The 23381-nt window shown below is 47.5% G+C and overlaps 1 protein-coding gene across 1 annotated transcript; it reads left to right on the plus strand.

The window, feature by feature from the left end:
- The first annotated feature begins 19132 nt into the window (after positions 1–19132).
- LOC136536947 (uncharacterized mitochondrial protein AtMg00810-like) lies at positions 19133–19501 on the plus strand. Its single transcript, XM_066529076.1, has one exon. It carries the CDS (start codon positions 19133–19135, stop codon positions 19499–19501), a length of 369 nt encoding a protein of 122 aa, XP_066385173.1.
- Positions 19502–23381: the final 3880 nt, after the last annotated feature.

Below are 23381 nucleotides of genomic sequence, written 5' to 3' on the forward strand. Positions count from 1 at the left end.
CTGACGATGACGGCGGTGGGGGCGGCGATGGATGGGGATGGCAGTGAGCCTGTGAGGGATCCTGAGACCGCGGACCTTTTTGAGTCAATCGCTAACCGTCTTGACCACGACAACTGTTCTATTTGGTAGCCCGAGGTGGCTGGAGAATTTCAGAGAGACTGAAGCAGGCGACAATTGAATCCCCTCTAAGGATTGTCCGAAGCACTGGATGACGCTGCGTTTTAACCTCCAGATGCTGATGCTGAAGGCTCGCCATGGCATCGATGCTGCCTTGTATGCTCGTACTGAGCTTCCATCCAGCTTGCCAAATCTTGAGACTCTTACCATATGTTCTGACAGCGAGGTAATATGCTCTTCAACTCTTAGGCGATTATAAATCTGGCTACATTTTCATTTCCATATAACGATTTTACAGCAGACATATATCTGAATGTAATCAAATCTGTCATCTTTTTTTGCAGAGGTTCAGTACACCAATGATGCCTAGCAGATTCCTCCACCTCAAATTCCTTAGTATTACTATCTGTGGACTGTCCTATGATCTTTTTTCTCTGGTTTCCTTTCTGCATGCATCTCCTTCCTTGGAAACCTTCATCTTGTGTGTAAGTCACTGTCCTTTCTACAAAGACATAGTAAAATCTGGTGGAATTGCTAATTTGAGTTTGTATTACCCTTTAGGTACTCAGAGAGTGTGTGGAGCGTGTCTCTATTTTGGCAGAGCCATCAGGTCTGAGGATGGTTCATAATCACCAGCATGACAAACTAAAGAGTGTCAAGGTTAACAATTTTTCTTCTGCCAAGGGGTTGGTAGAGTTGACATGCCATATTCTCGAGTCTGCAACGTCGCTGGAGTGCCTCACATTGGACACCACTTCTGGTGCACCTAGATGCTCTGTGAGCAAATCTGGCAAATGCCTGATGACTGCACAGAGAGGCGCTTGTGGAAGCCCATCGAGCAATCTTGGCTGTGCATACGTACATCAAGCCGAAAGCTCCCCCCAAAGTTGAGCTAAATGTTTTGGAGCCTTGCAGTCCAGTGCCATAGTGTTCGACTTTAAGATGGTGATTATCCTAATTATTCTACCCCCTACATTCTAAATTACAAGTCGTTTTGGCCTTTGTAGCTACATAATTTTTGCTATATATTTAGACAGTATATATGTAGGTGCATAGCAAGAGTTTATGTGTTTAGAACAGCCAACTGTCGGCTATGTCTTGTAGTGTTTCACCAGTTGTTAGACTAGGTCCAACGATTAATATTACAGTTGCTACTTTGATAAATCTATGTGATAATATCACAACTTGAAATATTAATATTGTTAAAAACCAATTATTAATTTATCGTTCACGTGATAGGAGAACTCTGGCACACATATATGAAAAGGCAATTTAAGACCATAGGTGCATTGCATCAAATTGGTAAATTCAGAAATACTACTACACCGATGGAATGAAAAGAAAGTATCCTGGTAACAAGCTGAACTAGCCAAGAGAAACACAAGACCTCTTTATAAAACATAAAGATATCTTCAAAACTGTTCCCTGTCTGATCTTCCTATATGCTTGATCCTCATCATTCTCAAAATCTGCCAAGGAGGCATCAAATACTCTGCTTTAGACCATTAGAGGCAATCTGAAAACAAAAACAAAAGGAAGAAACTGAGATAATAAAAGTCCTTACATATGAAAAGTAGCCTTGATTGGCATGTGAATGAAACATTAAATTCCAAAATTTTCCAAACAAATGAAGCTTATGTTAACATCCTACAAAGAATGAATCAGAAAAGCATAAACTTTACAGAAGACATCAAGATGATCTTCATAAAAAAAACTCGTTCCTTGAGTTAAGACCTCTCCGAGGCATTGATGGAAAGGTAGAAGATTCTCCGCTATTCAGGACGTGCCACTAACAGCGAGCCACGTATTACGCTATAACCATTAGTGGACCACATATTTCACTAAAAATAGCATAAGGAGTGGTCTTTTTTTCGGTGAGAACGGGGGTTGTTTGTTCAATTTTAATGCTTCAAATAACATATATTTACACAGAAAATCTAACCTACGAAAGTTCCACATTAAGATCAAGTCTGAACAATTCTACAAAGCCAAGTTCCTATAGGACAACTGTAGTACCTTATCTAAATCAAAGGTATTCCTACTGAAGTACTAATCAAACACACATGCATGCTGAATTGCCGATATTGCTGGAAATGTCTGAGACAACAGTCTTGCCTACGTTGCACACGATGAACTCTAACGGGCGCTGTCACACCCGAAGCAAATCATAGGAGGCACTGGGAAAAAAATGGGCAGAATAGAACTAAGAAAAACATGGAAAGTGAAAAAAACTGATGGAAATAAAATACAGAAAGGAAAAAAAGGACGAAATATGAGGGGAGAAAAACGGAAACATGGAAAGGAGAATCGGACAGAACGGAACGAAAAAAACAGAAGGGAAAAATGGGTGGAACGGAGGAAGCTAAGAAAAGGGATAACTTGGATTTAATTGGGTCTGATCTAACCTTAAATTAAATAAATATCAATACAAATAATAAATGGTAGTAGTATAAGAAAATGTTAATCCTGTATATAGAAAATTGACATGAGATAAATAGATAGATATTGTGTACATTTGTTGTTAGTCTATTGAGGTGACATTTGGTGATGCGTGGGAAAGGGATAAAGAGATGCATGTTAAGACTAGGAAATGAGCCTTAATGCCCATCCGTTGTTTGGATACATCTTAGTTTCGGTTTGGGATCAGTGAGACTAGGAAATGAGCCTCTAATGCCTAATCCGTTGTTTGGCCCTTAGTTTCGGTTTGGGCTTAGTCGTGGGATAAGTGAGGCCCACATGTCCACACGTAGGCATTCGGTTTTGGTTGGTTTTTGTTCTAACTGAACTCTTTTAGGGGAGGTTAAGGCCCTGTTTGGATATCCTGTGATTATAATAATCAGATTATATAACTAAAATTTGATCCAAACATGATTGATTATATGATGGATTATTATAATCAAAACCCATGATTATCATAATCCATAATCTAGGTGAGGCTAGGTTTTAGGGGATTATCGATGCTAAAAGTCTAACTTGCCCCTCAATTGATTGTCCAACATGCCACATTAAAGGATAAGATAAGAATTTCTCATTTTAGCCAATCATAATCAATCACCATAATCTAGGGAACCCAAACAATGATCATAAATGCTAAGCATAATTCAGACTATAATAATTGAGTTGTGCTCCAAACATGTCCTAAGACAACAAAAAAGTGCAGGTTCTAAAGAAAATTTAAGCAACACTTTCACTATTTTAGATAATAATAATTGATTAGCAAATGTGTCGTCCGCTGCAATGGGACCCAATACATTTTGGAATGGATTCCATAGCATTATTGGACGTGAATCGTTCTAACTAATATGAGCACGAATCGTGAGTCTGGGTCACATATGGGACACGAAGGACGGCGTATTTTAGGGAAAAAAAACGGATCGGAAGAAACGCTTTTATCTTCCTAGTGAGCTGCAGAAGGGATTCGACACCTTCTTTCTGCTAGTGAGCTAGATGCTGTGGAAGGAGAGAAATCAGATAGTGTTCAAAGGTGTAGTGCGACAGCCAGCGCTGGTCTTCAGCAACGTGGTTGAGGGGGGGGGGCAACATGTGGGTAGCTCCATGCACTACCGGAGACGGCTTCTTTGCCGAGTGCCCCAGACTTTGCCGAGTGCTTTTTATCGGACGCTCGGCAAAGAGGCTATTTGCCGAGTGCCAGAGAGAAAGCACTCAGCAAACAACTGGCACTCGGCAAAGAGGTGGTTTGCCGAGTGCCGAGCACTCGGCAAACAATAACGCTCGGCAAAGACCAGGTTTGCCTAGTGTCAGGCACTCGGCAAACCAGAACACTCGGCAAAGGGCCGCCGCCGTTGACGGCCGGCTGCCGCCATTAACCTTTTGCCAAGTGTCTTATCCTGACACTCGGCAAAGTGGTGATTTGCCGAGTGTCATTTTTGACACTCGGCAAACCATATTTTTTTTTACTTTTGACCTCCAAACCTTTTCTGCAGTCCTCATACAATACCTGGTACTCCATGTTCCAATGTGGCACATTTCTTGGATTTTTTTATATTTCTTTAATTTATTTCATTTAATTGAATTTTCTTGGATAATTCAAATTATAACCGCTAGTCATTCGAATAATGAAAAAAATGAATGGAAAAATGATATTCATGTTATTTAGTATAATAGTGAGGCCGTATCCGGGAACAGACCATCAATTTCGAACATCTTGTTCACAAAACATAACCACGAACTTGCGGTCGAGTTGTTTTTAAATTCTATAAAAAACAAACGAAGTCCGAAAATCATGAAACTTGTCAAGATGTCATGATATCATATGTGGAGGCTGTGATAAAATTTGAGAAGGTTTCGCATAAGTTGTCACGTACGATGCTTGCAAACCGAAGAATCTCCGAAGAAGTTTCATGATTTCGTGAAGAGGCCGACGAGGTGGTAAGCATCGTACATGACAAACTTACGTAAAACCTCCTCAATTTTTTTATCACAGCCTCCACATATGATATCATGACATCTCGACAAGTTTCACGATTTTCGGTCTTCGTTTGCTTTTTATAGAATTTAAAAACAACTCGACCACAAGTTCGTGGTCATGTTTCATGAACAAGATGTTCAAAATTGGTGGTTTGTTCCTGGATACTGGCCTCACATTATACTAAATAACATGAATATCATTTTCCCATTCATTTTTTTCATTATTCGAATGACTAGTAGTCATAATTTGAATTATCCAAGAAAATTCAATTAAATGAAATAAATTAAAGAAATATAGAAAAAGTCCGAGAAATATGCCACATTAGAACATGGAGTACCAGGTATTATATGAGGACTATAGAAAAAGTTTGGGGGTAGGAAGAAAAAAAATAAAAACGGTTTGCCGAGTGTCTGCGTTTGGCGCTCGGCAGAGGAGCCTCTTTGCCGAGTGCCAGGACGTATGGCACTCGACAAAGAATTTTAAAAAAAATTAAAAAAACCCCTCTTTGCCGAGTGCCAGGCCGGGTGGCATACGACAAAGAATTTAAAAAATTAAAAAAAAATAGTTTCCCTGAGTGCCAGATCGGGGGCACTCGGCAGAGGGGGATTTAACCCCGCCGGCCCACACACACCGCACACACGCACACACGCACGCAGGCTGCTGACCGCGCCAGCACCGCCGTCGCCCCCCACGCCGCGTCGCCGGAGGAGGAGAAAGAGGGGAGGAGGAGGAGAGGAGGAGAGGAGGTAGAAGGAGGAAGGAGGAAGAGAACGAGGAGGAGGAAGATGGAGGAAGGAGGAAGAAGAAGGAGGAGGAGGAGGAGGCGCCCCGGTCGCCGTTGCCACATCCCCGGTGCTTCCCCAGCCGTCGCCTTGTCCACCGGCGCCCTGGCCCCTTCACCACCGCCGCCCTACGACGCCCACTAGGTATGCCCTACCATCATCGTCGTCGTAGTATTACTAGTAGTTGCGGTAGTAGTAGTGGTAGAGTAGCTGTGGTGGTAGTCGTAGGAGTCGTAGGAGTGGTTGTGACATTGTTATATATATGTGGTTGGATATAATTTTGTGCATGTCAGCCATCGTGTCGTTCATATATATGTGCATGTCGGCCATCGTGCCGTTTGTTTTCTTGCAGGTTTTGGAAACCTCACCGTGCAGGGGAGGTGCTGTCGAAATTTTGTATTGACAGTTTTATGTTTCTTTTTTTGCAGAGAAGAGCCCGTCGGAGCGGAGCCGGAGTACCTCGGCGACCCCGATCGCCTTCCTTGCCTGCTGAGGGTCTGCCTGCACCGCGTCGCCTTGCCACTGCACCTGACCCGCCATGGCCCCGCTAGCCTTGACTCCACCGCCACCCTAGGTATAACCCCTCTTTCCATATCATGGTCGTAGATCACGTAACCCAGTTAGGCGTCTCCATTTCGAAAGAGATACGGTTGGAAATATGCAGATATTTCCATATCTAAAACCGTATCTGTTTCGAATTGCCCACATTTTTTTGGACAGCCTGCGGATGCATAGGTGGGGTTAGTTTCCATGGTCTGCTCCGATCCGAGATAGAGTTTCGGCATCATCTCCCTGTTGTTCTCTGGATACATACTCTCCCTGGCAGGACGTGTATTTGGAGAACAGCGAGGAGGTGCTGCCTAAATTCTGTCTCGGATAGGAGTAGAGCATGGAAACTAACCTCATCTATGGATCCTCGTGTGGGATTAGGACCTATCCTCACCTATTAGATAGTAGGAACGTCGTGTAGATGCAATTGATGTTTATATTACTCGTCGCTATATATGTTAGAGGATGGAGGACCGTGAGTGGATGTACACGGGCCGCGCAAGTCAGGGTCAGGTCACCAATGAATGGATCGACAAGATCGATGCTTTCTTGGAACGGGCATTTGGCGTGGCTGCTAAAGGAGCGAGTAAAATTTGATGTCCCTGCAGCAAATGTGCAAATAGGAAAAGACAAACGAAGAAGGTCATGGGAGAACATCTTTGGAAGAATGGATTTACGATAGACTATATCCCGGTGGGTCTACAATGGTGAAGCCGATCGTATGAGAGAGGAGGTGGTGAGACCACGTGTCGAGGATTATGATGCTGATGCCGGGGTAGCAGACATGTTAAATGACTATCACGAGGCACAGTTCGCTGAAGGACGTACGGAGGAGGAGCCAGAGGCAACCAGCAAAGGCAGTTCTATGACATGTTTGTCGTAGCACAGAAACCCCTTCACGGTCCAGACAAATGTTTCTCAACTGGATGCCATTGGACACATAATGGCAGTTAAAGTCCCTAGTATAGCCTGAGTCAAGACAGCCTTTCAATGGTATGTTGATAGTTATTGGCAGCCTGCTTCCGAAGGGTCACCTTCTGCCAACGAGCATGCACGAGTCACAGAAACTCCTTAGTGCACTTAAGATGCCGTATGAGCAGATACATGCTTGCTCGAAGGGGTGCGTCCTATTTAGGAAAGAATACGTGGAAGCAAAGTACTATCCAAAGTGTAAATCCTCTATGTTCCTAGGACATAGATTCTGGTGAATGGCCAGAAGAGGCAGCTTGACATTCCCGTGACAATCCTACGGCACCTTCCATTCATACCGAGGATCCAATGGCTATACATGACCGTGAGGAATCCACGAAACAGATGACATGGCACAAAAATGGCAAACGATACAATCCTGACAGGATGGTACATGCATCCGATGGTGAAGCATGGACCCACTTTGATGGCATTCATCATGAGAAAGCTAAAGAGGCTCATAATGTATGTGTTGCGCTGGCAACAGATGGGTTCAATCCTTATGGAATGATGGCTGCCCCATACACATGTTGGCCCATGTTCGTTATCCCCCTCAATCTCCCCACTAGCGTATGCTTTCAACAATAGAACGTATTCTTGTCGTTGATAATTCCTAGATACACGGGGAATAATATGGGTGTGTTCATGAAGCCTATGATTGATGAATTGGTTCATGCTTGGGAGGAAGGGGTATGGACATACGATCGAGCTACAAAGAAAAACTTCAAAATGCTTGTTTGGTACCACTACTCCCTGCATGACTTCCTAGCGTATGGGATATTCTGCGCCTGGTGTGTTCATGGGAAGTTCCCATGCCCAGTATGCAAGGAAGGTCTGAGGTTCATTTGGTTGCAGAAGGATGGCAAGTATTCATCGTTCGACAAACATCGGCAATTCCTCCCTCTTGATCATGCATTCAGACAAGACATCAAGAACTTTACGAAAGGTGTCGTAGTGATAGACCCTACACCATCGATAATGACTGGTGCCACGGTTCATGAATAGATAGATGGTCTCGTGGTCAATCCAGAAGGTGGTTTTGTGGGATATGGTGAGCAACATATGTGGACTCATAAGTCAGGGCTTGACTCGGCTCCCCTATTTTGATGACCTTCTCCTTCCACACAACATTAATGTAATGCACACTGAAAAGAATGTCACTGAGGCACTTTGGGCAACAATCATGGACATTCCTAACAAGTCAAAGGACAACATTAAGGCTAGAGTGGATCTGGCAATGTTATGCAATAGACCAAACCAACATATGAAGCCTCCTAGTCGTAGCAAGACATGGAGAAGGCCTAAGGCTAATTTTGTCTTGAGCAAGCCCCAAAGGAGGGAAGTACTAGAATGGATTCAGACGTTAATGTTCCTTGATGGGTATGCAGCTAATCTGAGGAGGGGAGTGAACTTATCTACTATGCGAGTCTTAGGGATAAAGAGTCATGACTACCACATATGGATTGAGCGGCTTCTTTCCGGCGATGGTTCGAGGCTATGTCCCTAAGCATGTTTGGCTAGTGCTGGCAGAGTTGAGCTATTTCTTTCGCTAGCTTTGTGCCAAGGAGTTATCTCGAACCGTGATTGCTGACTTGGAAAGAATGGCACCTATGTTGCTCTGTAAGTTGGAGAAGATCTTTTCACTCGGCTTCTTCAATCTGATGCAGCATTTGATTTTGCACCTCCCGTATGAGGCATGAATGGGGGGGGGGTTAGGTCATTTTCCGGTTATGACGTGAATGGATATCGCTTTCGCACAACAAGCTATGAGCAGAGTCGGCCCAATCAAAGAACCACAAGTTCCAGAGTTTTTACGCCTGACGTTGATGAGGTCGAGTATTATGGAAGAATTGAAGAAATATACGAACTCAAGTTTCATGATTCCAAACCTTTTAATTCCGTCATATTCAAATGCCATTGGTTTGATCCTGAAGTAACGAGACGAACATATTCTAATCTTGGGCTAGTCAAAATTCGACAGGATTCTGTCTTACCAGGAGACGATGTCTATATTGTCGCCCAACAGGCCACTCAAGTTTATTATCTCCCATATGCGTGTCAAACCAAAAGGCATCTTAAGGGTTGGGATATTGTGCATAGGGTATCATCACACGATAAAGTGCCTATCCCAAACGATGAAGATTACAACTTAGACCCAAACACATATGACAGAGAGTTTTTTAAGAAGAGGGACTAGAAGGGAGGTTTGAGATAGACATTAATCAAAGCGATCAGAATGGAAGTAGATAATGAAACGGTTATTGAAGAGGATGCTGGAGATGATGTGCAAAATGTGAAGGACTTACAAATGCTTGAGCGATTACAATTAGACAATGACAATGGCAACATTGCTCATTCGGATAGTGTTGATTATTTCGACATGATTGATAGTGATGATGAGACTTATGATCCAGCTAATCCCGATCATGATGATTATTTCTAATACATGTAATACTATGTTATTTTGTAATTACATTTTGTTTATTTTGCATCTCTTTCTAAGTACTTCTTGTTTATCTGTGCTTATTGGTTTACTCTTTTTAATTGCAGGTGATTGAACAAAGATGGTGGGTGGTGGGATGAGGAAGCTAGCGCCCTTGTACCAAAGGACAAGGACCGTTGCACCGGGGGAGAGTAGGAGGAGGAGTAGCCATAGGAGGGAGCCATCGCCTGCCACCCCGTCGCGTGAGGAGGAGGAGGAGCAGGTGCCCCAAGAGGACACCGAGGAGGTGAATGAGGACGCGCAGGAGGACGAGGAGGAGGAGGTGACAGCAGGGGGTTACGTTTCCTCTAGTTTGTCGAGCGTCTACTTGCGAGGTCCCGCGAGCCTCCCTCAGCGACCGATACCTCATGAGAGACGCCCGCTAATTCGACCCGAGGGGGAAAAGTAAGTAACTTTAGATGTTATCACTACTTTATATGATATGTTGAAAATCAAAATAGAAACTAATAATTTTTCTTAATCACTTGGGCAGGAACTAGACGATTGTGGCGAGTGGAGGTTCTCACACATGCCAAGTCAATGGCATCCTCGGTCTTCTGTGCAAGGAGCACTTCCCTGGCCTGGTTGAGTACGCTGGAGTGATGGGGCCAGCCTACTCGTTTGACCAGTACGCCGCCACCCCCCGATGCTGCAGATTGGGCCTATAGGGTATTCAACAACAAGGCGGAGCGGGTGAAGCAAGAGCTGTGGGTAAGTCTTCCTCGCACTACATTGCTCAATACATCGCATTCATTGGACATTCTTGAAATAATGAATGGATACATCGTGTTTGTATGCAGGATTTCATTAGATGCCAGGACGAACATGAGGCCAGGGCGGATGCGGTGGCTACCAAATGCTGCAAAAAACTCTCGTGGACATGCATTACAAGGCACGCATCCAGTCCACCGTAACTTACCACGGGACCGTCCTTGGAACGAAGGTCACCAAAAGGGACGCAAGAACCATGACGCTGACCTGGGACCAATACCTGCAGGTAGATACAGAACATTAATACTGATTCCTTTTGAGATTAAGTAGGCTTAATTTCATCTTCTGATATGTCATGTACTTGATGGCCTGTAGATGATTCCTTATTGGTGTGCCGCGCATCCCCTAGTGCTGAGTACAGATGGTGGACAAGTGGTGCTCAATAGAGTGGGAGGAGACGCACAACTTGTGCTAGGGAGCGGCATTTGATGATGCTAGGTGTAGCACACCATCAAGGCAGCCGTAAGCCTCAGTGGATACGTAGAAACATGGGTACACTGAATTCATTTATTTATTCTAACGCTCAATTCTGCTTGATTTCTAATCATCTTGCAGTTTTTCTCACAGTCGACGTCGCATGGTGGCCAGCCTTGCTCCATCTTCAAGGCATTTGCTATGGCCCACAAGGGCAAGGCGATGTCCGACGTCGACTACAACCCAGGAGGACGGGCCCGAGGCGTACAGCAATGCGACCGTCCACAACCTGCCTCAGTGAGTACGCATCGATGGCAAGGGAGGTCCATGGGCCAGAGTACGATCCGAGCACCGAGGACCTTAATGGAGAAGTCGTCATGAGGGTGGGAGGAGGCAAGAAGCATGGGCAGTACTGGATTGGCGACAGCGCAATCGACTCGGCCGCTACTCCCAGTCTCTCCTAGATTCAAGCAAGCAGCACGAGCACGAGCCCGGCCATACGACCTCGGTAGGACACTTCACACCACCAGGTGGAGGCACTTGAGGTTATTCGTGGTTTATTCGTCGTTCATTGGTTTTTTTCATATATTTCCTTTGCATTATTGTAACATTGGGGTGAATATATTGTAGGCCTAGCTGGAACAAGAGAGGAGGATACAGGAGCAGATGCAGACGAAGATGGAGAGGGTGGAGGCTAAGTGGGAGGCCGAGCAGTGGAGGATGACGGAGATTCTTCAGTACATGCAAAGTCTTGGCGCTGCTACGGGTGTAGTTCCACCACCTTCGCTATTCGCTCCACCTCCACCTCCACCTCCTCACTATTCTACTCCTGTGAGTATAAATGTTTTAGTTTGTATGTGCATGCTTATGGTCAAACCTAGTGGAGTATGAAAGTTTTATTCATGTATGGTATATATTTATCTTGTCTCACACATGCAATCTCTTCTCCTTTAGTGCAGAATCAATCGGCGGCATCGAACGATCCTCATGCTTCAGCGAATCCTTCACCAAATTAGTCTCATTGGCCATCTTGGTGATGATACTTATGGTTGTTAATGGTACTTCTATTTGCAATTGTGGTTGTAGATGATGGAGCACTTGGATTACTTGTGAACTTATTTGTGATATATTGTGAGACATGTGATGTTTGTGATATATATGTGACGTTTGTGATATATATATGTGGTGTTGGTGATATATATGTGATGTTAATGATATATGTGATGTTGGTGATGTTTGTTATATATATCTTCTGTTTGTTTGGATGGGATGTAAAAAACTAAATAAAAATGATTGTTTTCAGTCACTTTGCCGAGTGCAATGACCATGACACTCGGCAAAGTGACTACCTGGGAACATGCTTTGCCGAGTGCAAAGGCCATTGCACTCGGCAAACATCACAGATTTGCCGAGTGCCATGGGCCAGGCACTCGGCAAAGGTCGCTTGTTTACCGAGTGGCTTGATAAGACACTCGGCAAATAGGCTACCTTTGCCGAGTGTCTTGCCGGTGGCACTTGGCACAGTTGCCACCTTTGCCGAGTGTCTGAGTCAACGGCGCTCGGCAAAGCGGCGACCTTTGCCGAGTGCTTGACCTTGACACTCGGCAAAGCCGCCGTCACGGTGGCGCTCGCCGTCACGGCGACTTTTCTTTGTCAAGTGTCAGATTAGCACTCGGCAAAGGCTTTGCCGAGTACCCGATAAAGTGCACTCGGCAAAGAGGTCTTTACCGATAAACTGATTACCGAACGCCCTTTGCCGAGTGTAACACTCGGCAAAGGATTTGCCGAGTGTATATCGGCCAGACACTCGATAAAGAAGCTGAATCCGGTAGTGATGTCATAGCGAGCTTGCCGCGCTGTTTAGCACCTTCACGGCCTAGGGACAAACTTCCTGTCGCAAAATTAGTCATCATATAGTCACAAGGAAAGCTAAGTAGCTAGGAAGCCATGCTGCGTCGTGTTGTGGCACAGGCGTAAACGCTTCTCGCGTGAACGCACCTGTGCTCGCGGTATGTAACTTTCAAACTTTCTTCTTAACGAAACACGTGTCAACGGACACGCTCTCGAAAAAATTAATACTATATACAGATAAGAGAACAATATCAACATAGTAGCACAAATGTGTAGTAATTCAAATACAAGATATTACACACAAATCAAATATAGTCTAACAAAATTCAAATAAGTGAAATGTAATTCATGTAATTCGATTCTTTCGGTCAACCGAGAGTAGGAGCCGCTCTCTAGAATCGAACAAAGAACCGATTTTTCAAAATTAATTATTCAGTTTCAGTTACGGTTCTTTCATTTTTTTCAATGTTTTGGTTAATTATGCCCACCTCTATCTGCACGACCGTCGTAACATGAACGAGCTTGAGCGGTCAGCCCATGATATGAGTGGTATGGCGTCAATAAAGGTTTTGCGGCCCTGAAATCAAAATGAGAATAATATGATAGCGAGGAATATGTCGTGCCCAATGTACGTGAGTGAGCAGATGGGTTGATGGACTAAAGTGCAAGACGTTGGAGGAAGAAATGTTGGCTCTTTAATATTATTAGATATCAATAAATGTTGACTCTTTAAAATAATTAGATATCAATAATGCTTGCACACGGGCGTCCGTCCCATCCGGATGCGGCTTATCCTCATCTACTCATCCGCCCGTCTCGGTGTGATCGCCGGGCGCACATCCACCCGCCCCACTTCGCCCTTGCCATGTCCCTTCCCGCCCCGCGCCCCATCCCAGTCACCTGTGCCACTTGCTCCCTCGTCGTCCGTTCCGTCCCCCGTCGCCATCTCACGCCCCGTTGACCCCGCCATGGCCGCTGGGGCACACATGTGTGGCAGCCTCACATCTTCCCCTGTCCGAGCCAAGGGCACCCACGAGCGCAGGCCTGGTGCTGGTGGTGCTCGCGCGCCGCAGCTCGCAGCCAGCTCCCACCCATATGGCCGGAATCAATCGGCCCCAGCCTTTCTGTCCCTATATTTATATGTATGTTTCAAGTATTTCAGATGTTTCAGATGTATATTGCAATTGTTTCATCTCGATATTGCAAAAATAGATCGGGGGATGTTGCACATGTTGTATATGTTGCAAGTGTTTGAGACGCAGTGTTGCAAGTATTTGTTCAAAATAGTTTCATCTGTTTTCAGACGTATGTTGCAATCGTTTTTTATCTGGATGTTCCACATGTTTCACACATATGTTGCAACAATATATTCCAAATGTTTAAACTGTTTCAGTCTTATGTTGCAGTAAGTGGTTTCATGTTGCAAGTATTTTATTTAAATGTTTCATGTGTTTCACACACATGTTGTAAGTGCATGTTCCAAATGTTTCATCTGTTTTCAAACGTCTGTTGCATTCAAATGTTTTTTTTTCATGTTACAAGTTTTTTATGTTGTTGGGCCGGGTGCTGGCGGATGGGGTGCTGCGGTCTGGACGCGCTAGGGGCGTGCTCGTCCTCGGTCGCTCATCTCGCCTCTCGAGTGCTGCCGTGTGGAGAGAGAGAGAGGAGGAGGTCAGGGGAAGGACCGGCGGGCACAGAGATGGGGGCAGAGTGCACGCGTGGGGCAGAGCGAAGGCAGACAGGGACAGGGTGAAAAACGGATGGAGGCGAGCTGCGTGGGCGTTCGCCGGACATCCGAGCGCTAGCCACGCCGATTAGATATATATAGAAGATATAGATATGTTTGGTCAAGTTTTTGAGATTGATTGGCTTTTTGAAATATAAGTTGAGTAATTATTTTTGGACGGAAGGAGCAACTAGTACATCTGTTTTGACGCGGTATACGTATATTGCGTGCCAGATGCAGATGACGACTCTACTATATCCTGAGGCTCTCGATGAACCGTGTCCCTTGCTCCAGCGCATTGAAGTTCCCCTTGATGTACTCCTCTATCTCAATGGATCTGTACCGCGCGTGGGTGCCCTCCTCCTCGAGGAGCCCCGGCAACGGCGCCACCAGGCCCCCGACGGACGCCTCCTTGAATATCACCACGGTAGTCCGGCCCCTCTCTGGCGTCCGGGAGCACCCTGTGCTCGACGCTGTCGTAGGCGCCGTTGGTGAGGACGTCCAGGATGTCGGCGACGTTGACGACGAAGGCGCCCGGCAGCGGGCGCACCGGGAACCACCTGCCGTCCTTCCGGATCTGCTGTCCCGGCGTGTCGTCCACGTGCAGCAGCAGCGTCAGGCCCAGGCCGTCCGTGTGCGGCGTGATGCCCATCACCTTCTCCCGGTGGTGGCACGGAGGGTAGTAGTGGATCGCCATGCTCTGCCGCTTCCCCGTGAAGGCGTCCAGGAGCGCCTCCTGCTCCACCCCAAGGTCGGCCGCCATGGAACCCAGGAGCCTCATTGCGAGGTCGATCATCTCTACCGAGTAAACCTCAAGCGCGTCCCTAATAGTAGACAAAACTGAGTTCGGCCCAGGCATGTGAAGATCATCTATCGATGAACGTGAAAGACAGACCTGAACGTGGGTGGATTTGTAGGCCACATTTCCATGTTCCTGTCCTGGGGTGGCTGCGTGACGAGGATCATGCTCTCTGCCCAGTGCCACTGGACGCTCTGCTGTAGTGGTGCCCAAATCCTTCGAAGCCGTTGTTAGATATAATCTGCTGCTCTCCATCCTCTTTTTGGTTAAAGACTGGTCGGCTTGGTCGACCACTCTCTGTTGGGAGTTGGAGAGATCAGTTCCTATAATTATAGCAGTATTGCAATAAGTCATCTCTAATATATTAGTTGGTAACTATTACATCAGCCATGTCTTGATAGTAGGCTGAGGTAAGCTTTGTACTGCTACGAGTAGTTGATATACCCTGTATCTTAGGATTGGTAGTGGACTGAGATAAGCTTTGTACTGCTAGAAGTAGTTGGCATACCCTATACCTTAGGAGTAAGTAGTTGGTGTACTCTTGTACTCAGGAGTAGGTAGTTGGCCAACAACTATGTATCTGGTAGAGGTACAGTTAGAGTTGTATATATTCCATCCAAAGGGCAATGAGATACTCAGTTCAGTTTCCACAAACCAAAGGACAAGGCTTATGGCAACGCTGGTGCTTGTGCCGAGTGTGTATGTGTGCTATTCGCAATCTCTTCTTCTACCTCTAGCCATAGTGAGTGTGTGTGCTAGTAAGCTAGTTGCTTACCTGAGCAGGGCAGCCAGGGATCAACAAGTGGTATCAGAGCCGTATAAGCGTCATCGCCGGACAAACCGCTGGCGATGATGGACGGTTTGAAGATGGGCAACAGCTGCAGCGCTACTGTGGCTGCCCAGCCACGACAAGAGGTTGTTGTGCGCACGGTGCGGGATGTCAGTGGCATCAGTTGGTCGACGCTGACTCGCACCAACTATGGCGAATGTGCGGTGACTATGAAGGTCAAGCTCAGAGCCCGACGACTCTGGAATGCCATTGATAAGGGCACCGACAACGAAAAAGACGACATATCAGCGTTGAAAGCCATTCTCGCTGTTGTGCCAACGGAGTACAAGGAGCCGTTGGGGGCGAAGAGCTCTGCTAAGGAGGCGTGGGAGGCTATTGCGGCGATGTGTGTCAGTTCTGACCGTGCAAAGAAGGCGACGGCCCAGCTGCTGAAGCAGGAGTACGCCAACCTCAAGTTCAAGGATGATGAATCAGTGGAGGACTTCTCCCTCCGCCTGTAGACGCTCATCAGCAAGCTGAGGAGCCACGGCGTCACCATCGACGAAGAAGAGGCGGTCTTCAAGTACCTCCACTCCGTGCCGGCAAAGTACATTCAGATCGCTCTCTCCATAGAGACGATGCTTGACTTGTCCACCCTCACCATTGAGGATGTGACTGGTCACCATTGAGGATGTGACTGGTCGGTTGTGAGCGGTGGACGAGCGCCTAGAGCAGGCCACAGCAACAACGAACAACGGAGCTGCTGCTGACAGAGGAGGAGTGGGCTGCTCGGATGAAGTAGAGAAAGTCCGGGGAAGCCTCCTCCAGCAGCGGTGGCGATGGTAAGCGTCATGGCAAGACTTCTTCGACGAAGAAGAAGAAGAAGAAGGTCGACCCCAACACCTGCCTGCGCTACGAGAAGATGGGCCATTGGGCAAAGGAGTGCCCAAATCGTAAGTATGAGAAGAAGGCTGAGTCTCATCTAGCTCAGGCTGATGAGGATGATGACGCCACTCTCCTGATGGCGACGTTCTGTGCACTGCACGACGTTGAGGCCAAGGAGAAGGGAGAGGTGATGGTGGTGGAAGGGCCTGGGAAGGCTCTAAAGGCTATCAACCTCGACGAACCGCGCGCCTAAGTCCACCTCGGATGAGTGGGCGACGAGCAGGAGTAGCGGTGGTACCTAGACTTCGGCGCCAGCAACCACATGACGGGCTCCAAGGAAGCCTTCTCTGAGCTCGACGGCAATGTGACCGACACGGTGAAGTTTGGTGACGGCTCAAGGGTGGCGATCCGATGGCGCGGCACCATCATCTTTAGGTGCCAGAACGGCGAGCACCGCGCGCTGATGGATGTATATTACATCCCGCAGCTACGTTCAAGCATCATCAGCATTGGCTAGCTGGATGAGCGCGGCAGCGAGGTACTGATCAGGGACGACGTCCTCAGGATCAGGGACCAGGAGTAGTGACTTCTAGCCAAGGTGAAGAGGTCCTAGAACCGGCTGTACCTACTCGATCTGAAGGTGGAGCAGCCCATCTGCTTGGTTGCACGGCGCATGGAGGAGCCATAGCTATGGCATCCTCGGTATGGACATCTCAGCTTCGATGCTCTTGGTCGGCTAGAGAAGATGGTGACTGGGCTGCCTCACATCGAGCACGCAGGCGAGCTGTGTGACAGCTGCCTGGTTGGGAAGCAAAGAAGGCTACCGTTCCCGAAGACGGCAAAGAACCACGTGGCAGAGACCCTCGAGCTGGTTCACGGTGACCTCTATGGGCCGATCACACCGGCGGCGTCCGGCGGGCGCAAGTACTTCATCTTACTAATGGATGACTATAGCCGGTACATGTGGCTGCAGCTTCTGACCAGCAAGAAGTTCAAGGCGCGCATGGAGGCGGAGAGCGGCAAGAAGCTGCACGTGCTATGGACTGATCGCGGCGGCGAATTCACTTCGGTGGAATTCGTTGCGTACTGCACGGATCAGGGCATGGTGCGACACCACACCGCACCATACTCGCCATAGTAGAATGGTGTGGTGCAGCGGTGGAACCAGACGGTGGTCGGTATGGCTCGATCATGATGAAGGTAAAGAAGATGCCGGCAGAGTTCTAGGGAGAGGCGGTGACCATGGCAGTGATTATCCTCAACCACACGCCCACCAAGGCCCTGAAGGGCAAGACGTCATTCGAGGCTTGGCATGGACGCAAGCCAAAAGTGTCCTTCCTCAGGACATTTGGCTGCGTCGGTCATGTGAAGAACACCAAGCCTCACCTCGGCAAGCTGGAAGACAGGAGCACGCCGATGGTGCTCCTGGGCTACGAGGAGGGCAGCAAGGCCTATCGGCTTTATGATCCCAAGAGAGGCAAGGTGGTAATCTCTAGGGATGTGGTGTTTGATGAGAAGGCGACCTGGGACTGGGACAGTCCAGGCATGGGGGAAGCTGGCGGCTTCACCAGCACCTTCGTCGTCGAGCGCATGGTCATCCATGGTGGTGGAGACACTAGAGAGGAGGTGTCGACCACTCCAACAATAGAGCCGAGCACTCCTAGGGCAGTGCCGAGCACTCTGGGAGAAGTGCTGAGCAATGTAGAGGGGGTGCCGAGCACTTCAGTAGTAGTGCGGAGTGCTCCAGCAGTAGAGTCGACCACTACAGGAGTGGTGCCGACCACTCCAGTAGTGGATTCGACCACTTCGGCAATGGTGCTGAGCGGTCCAGCATTGATGCCAACCACTCCAGCAGAATAGGGAAGCCGAGGACCACTGATCGAGTTCACCTCCCCTCTGAGCGACATCAGTGAGTTTATGGATGCCTTCCATGACGGTGAGGAGGTCCAGTTCCGCAGGCTAGACAACATCATCGGCAATGTAGGGGCCACAGGCCTGGCAAGTTGGCTGCTCGACGATCTAGAGCTGCTCCTTATTAGTGTTGAGGAACCACCAACGTTCGCAGTGGCTGAACGCGACGCCAATTGACGACGGGTGATGTTGGAAGAGATGAAGGCCATCGAGGACAATGGTACATGGGAGCTGGTAGATCCACCGGTGGGCTACAGGCCAATCGGCTTGAAGTGGGTCTACAAGGTGAAGCAGGACAAGCGCGGCGCCATTGTCAAGTACAAGGCTCGGCTCGTCACCCACGGCTTCGTGCAGCATGAGGGCATCAACTTTGAGGAAGTCTTTGCTCTAGTGGCGCAAATGGAGTCCATTCGCTTGCTGTTGGCCATGGTAGCAGTGAAGGATTGGCATGTCCACCACCTCGACGTCAAGTCTGCGTTCCTCAACGGCAAGCTCGTAGAGATGGTCTTTGTTAAGCAAGCTCTGGGCTTCGCTGTCAAGGGCGCTAAGCACAAGGTGCTCAAGCAGCGCAAGGCGCTCTATGGGCTACGGTAGGCCCCTCGGGCATGGAACGCCAAGCTCGATGTCACCTTGGGCGAGCTTGGGTTCACTCGCTGTGCTACAAAGCACGCGCTCTACATGCGGCGATGGGGGGAGGAGGAGCTCATCGTCGGCGTGTACATGGATGACTTAATCATCACCAGAGCGCGAGCAGAAGACATCGACGGTTTCAAGCATGAGATGGCGGCTCATTTCAAGATGAGCGATCTCGACGCGCTCTCCTACTCCCTCAACATTGAGGTGAGGCAGGGGAAGCAAAGCATCTCCCTAGGTCAGCGTGCCTACGTGGAGAAGCTGCTAGAGCGCGGCGGCATAGCAGAGTGCAAGCCATGCGCAACTCCGATGGAGGAGCGGCTAAAGCTGAGCAAGCATAGCACTATTGCAAAAGTGGACGCGACGTGCTACCGAAGTATCATCGGCGGGCTATGCTACCTCACTCATACCTGATCGGGCATTGCATTTGCGGTTGGGTACGTCAGTCATTTCATGGAGGTCCCATGCGAAGATCATTGGTCGACAGTGAAAAGGTTGTTGTGCTACGTCAAGGGGATGCTCGATCAAGCGATCATCTTCCCCAAAAGTGGTGGCAAGGGAGGGTTGTGGCTCATGGTGTTCAGTGAGGCACCCCTCAATGCAATGGAAGATGAGCCGGAGCTCACTGTTTTCAGCGATACGGATATGGTGGGCGACATTGATGGGCGATGGAGCACCTCTGGCGTGCTCGTCTTCTTTGGAGCAGCCCCCATTGCTTAGAAGTCGCTGAACCAAAAGATCATGGTGCTATTGACATGTGAGGTGGAGTATGTCACAGCAGCCACGGTGGCGTGCCAGGCTATCTAGCTGTGCCGGCTGCTGGGCGAGTTAACCGGCAAGGAAGCTCACCCACCAGCTCTGATGGTGGACAACTAGCCAACCATCGCCCTCGCCAAGAACCCTATCCTCCTCGATTGGAGCAAGCACATCGACATCAAGTTTCACTTCCTCTAGGACTACATCAATAGAGGGCAGATCATCATCGAGTTTGTCGAGACTGACTGACAGCTCACTGACATCATCACCAAGTCACTCAGACGCCTGTGGTTCATGGAGCTGAGGAAGATGATTGGCATGGATGAGATCAAGGCATTGAGCTAGCAGCAGGATTAGGGGAAGAATTGTTAGACATAATCTGCTGCTCCCCATTCTCTCCTTGGTTGGAGATTGGTCGGCTCGACCAACCACTCCCTGTTGAGAGTTGGGGACTAATCGGCTCTGCCGACCAGTTCCTGTAGTTGTAGTAGTATTGCAATAGGCCACCTTTAGTACATTAGTTGATAGCTATTACATCAGCCATGTCTTGTTTGTGGGTTGAGGTAAGCTTTGTACTGCTAGGAGTAGTTGGTATACCCTGTATCTTAGGAGTATGTAGTTGGTCTACTCTTATACTTAGGAGTAGATAGTTGGCCAACAACTATGTACCTGGTAGAGGTACTGAAAGTATCTAGGCCCCTAGTTGGATTTTGGTAATTAATGACAATACGAGATTACTATGACTAACATGTGTTTTGCAGATGCAATTAAGTTAGGTCACGGTAAGGGCAATTGATTGGGCAATCATGGTTGTTATGCCCCTACGATGGAAATCATTTTGGTTTTCAAAGGATGGCTAACAAGGTTAAGGATGGACTAGTTCTCAGTGTCATTTGGTGTTGAAGAGACACTTAGAGTAGTTTAGGACTTTGTTTTTTTTCTTTGGCCGTACTATTAAGGGGGTATGGACAGGTAGCTTGACCTAGGTGAGTCTAGTGGGTTAGGTGTGGTGCACACTTATTAAATCTAGCACTAGGTAGCTCCTAAATAGCCCTTAGATCAATTGGAGCGAACTTCATTCACATATGATTGCGAGTTAGAAGTGAATGGAGGGTCAAATGTTGACCGGACGCTGGTTCCTGTGTCACCGGACGCTGGCGCAGAGTCCGGTCAGTTTATTTGATCAAGGAGAAGTCGTCTGGATGCGATCGGACGCTGAGTGAAATATGACCGGACGCAGAGTGCCAGAGTCCAGTCAACTCTAGTAAGGTTCCAAAGAGGGAGAATCCTGATTGGACGCGTCCGGTCAGTGCTAACCGGATGCTGGTCAGGTTCCGGCTACTGACCGGACGCTGAGCAGCAAAGTGACCGGACGCTGGGTTCTAGAGTTCGGTAAACATCAGTAAGGTTTTACAGGACAGTTTTTGTGACCGGACATGTCCGGTCAGTGCTAACCGGATGCTGGTCAGAGTCCGGTCACAACTTAACTGCTCGGTGGTGGGGAGAACTGACCGAAGCGTCCGGTCACCCCATAGTGGCATATAACGGTTCGTTTTGAATGAAGGGTTATAAATACTTCCTCTATTCACTCAAGGGATCACTTTTGCTCATTCTAATAGCTAAGAAACACCCTTGAGAGTGCTAAGAAGAGCAAGGTCCTAGTGAGGTGATTGAGATTTAAGAATCCAAGAGAGAGGCGAAAGCAAGAGTAGCAAAGTGTGCATCCACCCTTCTCATTAGGCTTGTCGTGGTCAAGTGAGAGTTTGTGCTTGTTACTCTTGGTGATCGCCATCACCTAGATAGTTTGGTGGTGATTGGGAGCTTGGTGATCATCCGACGGAGCTTGTGGATGACCCAACTCAAGTTGTGAGTGATTGTGGGTGATTCACCACGATAGAGTGTCAAAGAATCAACTCGTAGAGAGCACTTAATCCTTGCGCGGATCAAGGGGGAGCTACACCCTTGCACGGGTGCTCCAACGAGGACTAGTGGGGAGTGGCGACTCTCCGATACCTCAGCAAAACATCGCCATGTTCCCTTCTCTATTTACTTTAAGCATTTACTTTGAGCAATTCAATTCTTGTCTTTACATTCATAGAATTGCCATGCTAGAGTAGAATTGGAACATATGTTGCTAAACTTTTATGCGGTAGAACAATAGAAACACTTTCTAGGCACAAAGAGTGAAGTGGGCTAACCGTAGGGTTTAATTATTGCAAAGAATTTTAGAATTAGCCCAATTTAGCCCCCTCTTGGGCATCTTGATACTTTCAATTTGTATCAAAGCCTTGTGCTCACATATTTAGGCTTAACAACCTATAGAAAGATGTCTCACGGGGATGGACCTCCTCCTATCTTTGAGGGGGATGATTTTTCTTTTTGGAAAATCTGCATGGAGGCGTATTTAGAAGCTCTAGATGTTGGAATACTTAGAGCCGCCTCACAAGGATTCCCAAAACCTTGGGATCCCACGCACCTTCAAGGCGATGAAGTGAACTATGAAAAATAGAATGCAAAGGCTAGAAACACCATCTTTAGAGGCCTTTGCAAAGATGTGTTTAACCCGGTGAGGAACCATAAGGACGCCCATGCACTATGGTCGGACATTTGTGCGCTCCATGAGGGAACTAAGAGCGAGCATGAGGAATGCTATCATCTCATTATGAAAAAGCTTAATTCTTTTGAGATGCTTCCTAAAGATAGTGCTAATGAAATGTACTCATGCTTGAATGTTCTTGTAGAGGAAGTCAATGGGCTTGGACTCACTCAAATACAACCATCCGATGTTGTAAGAAAAATCTTGAGCATCCTCCCCATTGATAAATATGGGCATATTGTGACTATGCTTCATCAAGGTGATCTTTCCACCGCTACACCGACTCAAATCTTGGTAAAGATCAATGCTCATGAGATGTACATGCACATCACACCACAAGATGGCTCATCCTCTACCAAGAAGAAAGATAAAGACTTAGCATTCAAGGCTAGCCAAGAGAAGGGCAAAGCAAGAATTGAGTATGAGAGCTCAAGTGATGATGAAGTTGATGATGCAAGTCTTGCTCTCATGGTGAGAAGAACCGCCAAGATGCTAAAGAAGCTCAACAAGAGTGGCATCAAATTCAATGGCAAGAAAAGGAAGTTCTTCACTAGCACTAGAAGGAAGCCAATCTCTGAGATGGATTGCTACAATTGTGGAGAACTTGGTCATCTAGCACATCAATGCACAAAGCCCAAGAAAGACAAGTACAAGAATAAGAACAAGGGCAAGAAAGATGACTCAAGTGATGAAGATGAAAAGAAGAAAAACAAGCCATACAAGAAGAAAGATGGCAAGAAGGACTTCCACAAGAAGAAGAAAAATGGGAAGGCATACATCGTCGGTGATTGGCTCACGGACATTGACTCATCAAGTTGCTCTTCTGATGATGATACTGATGATGAGAAGGTGGCTGCCATTGTGATTGACTCTTCATCATCTTCACCGACACCACCGCCATCATCCTCTACACACCTATGCCTTATGGCCAAGGGTGAACGA

This window comes from Miscanthus floridulus, chromosome 2 (genome assembly GCF_019320115.1).
Source record: "Miscanthus floridulus cultivar M001 chromosome 2, ASM1932011v1, whole genome shotgun sequence".
NCBI lineage: Eukaryota > Viridiplantae > Streptophyta > Magnoliopsida > Poales > Poaceae > Miscanthus > Miscanthus floridulus.

Coding starts and splice junctions, on each gene's coding strand:
- LOC136536947 (XM_066529076.1), top strand. CDS start 19,133: ATGCGGCGATGGGGGGAGGAGGAGCTCATCGTCGGCGTGTACATGGAT.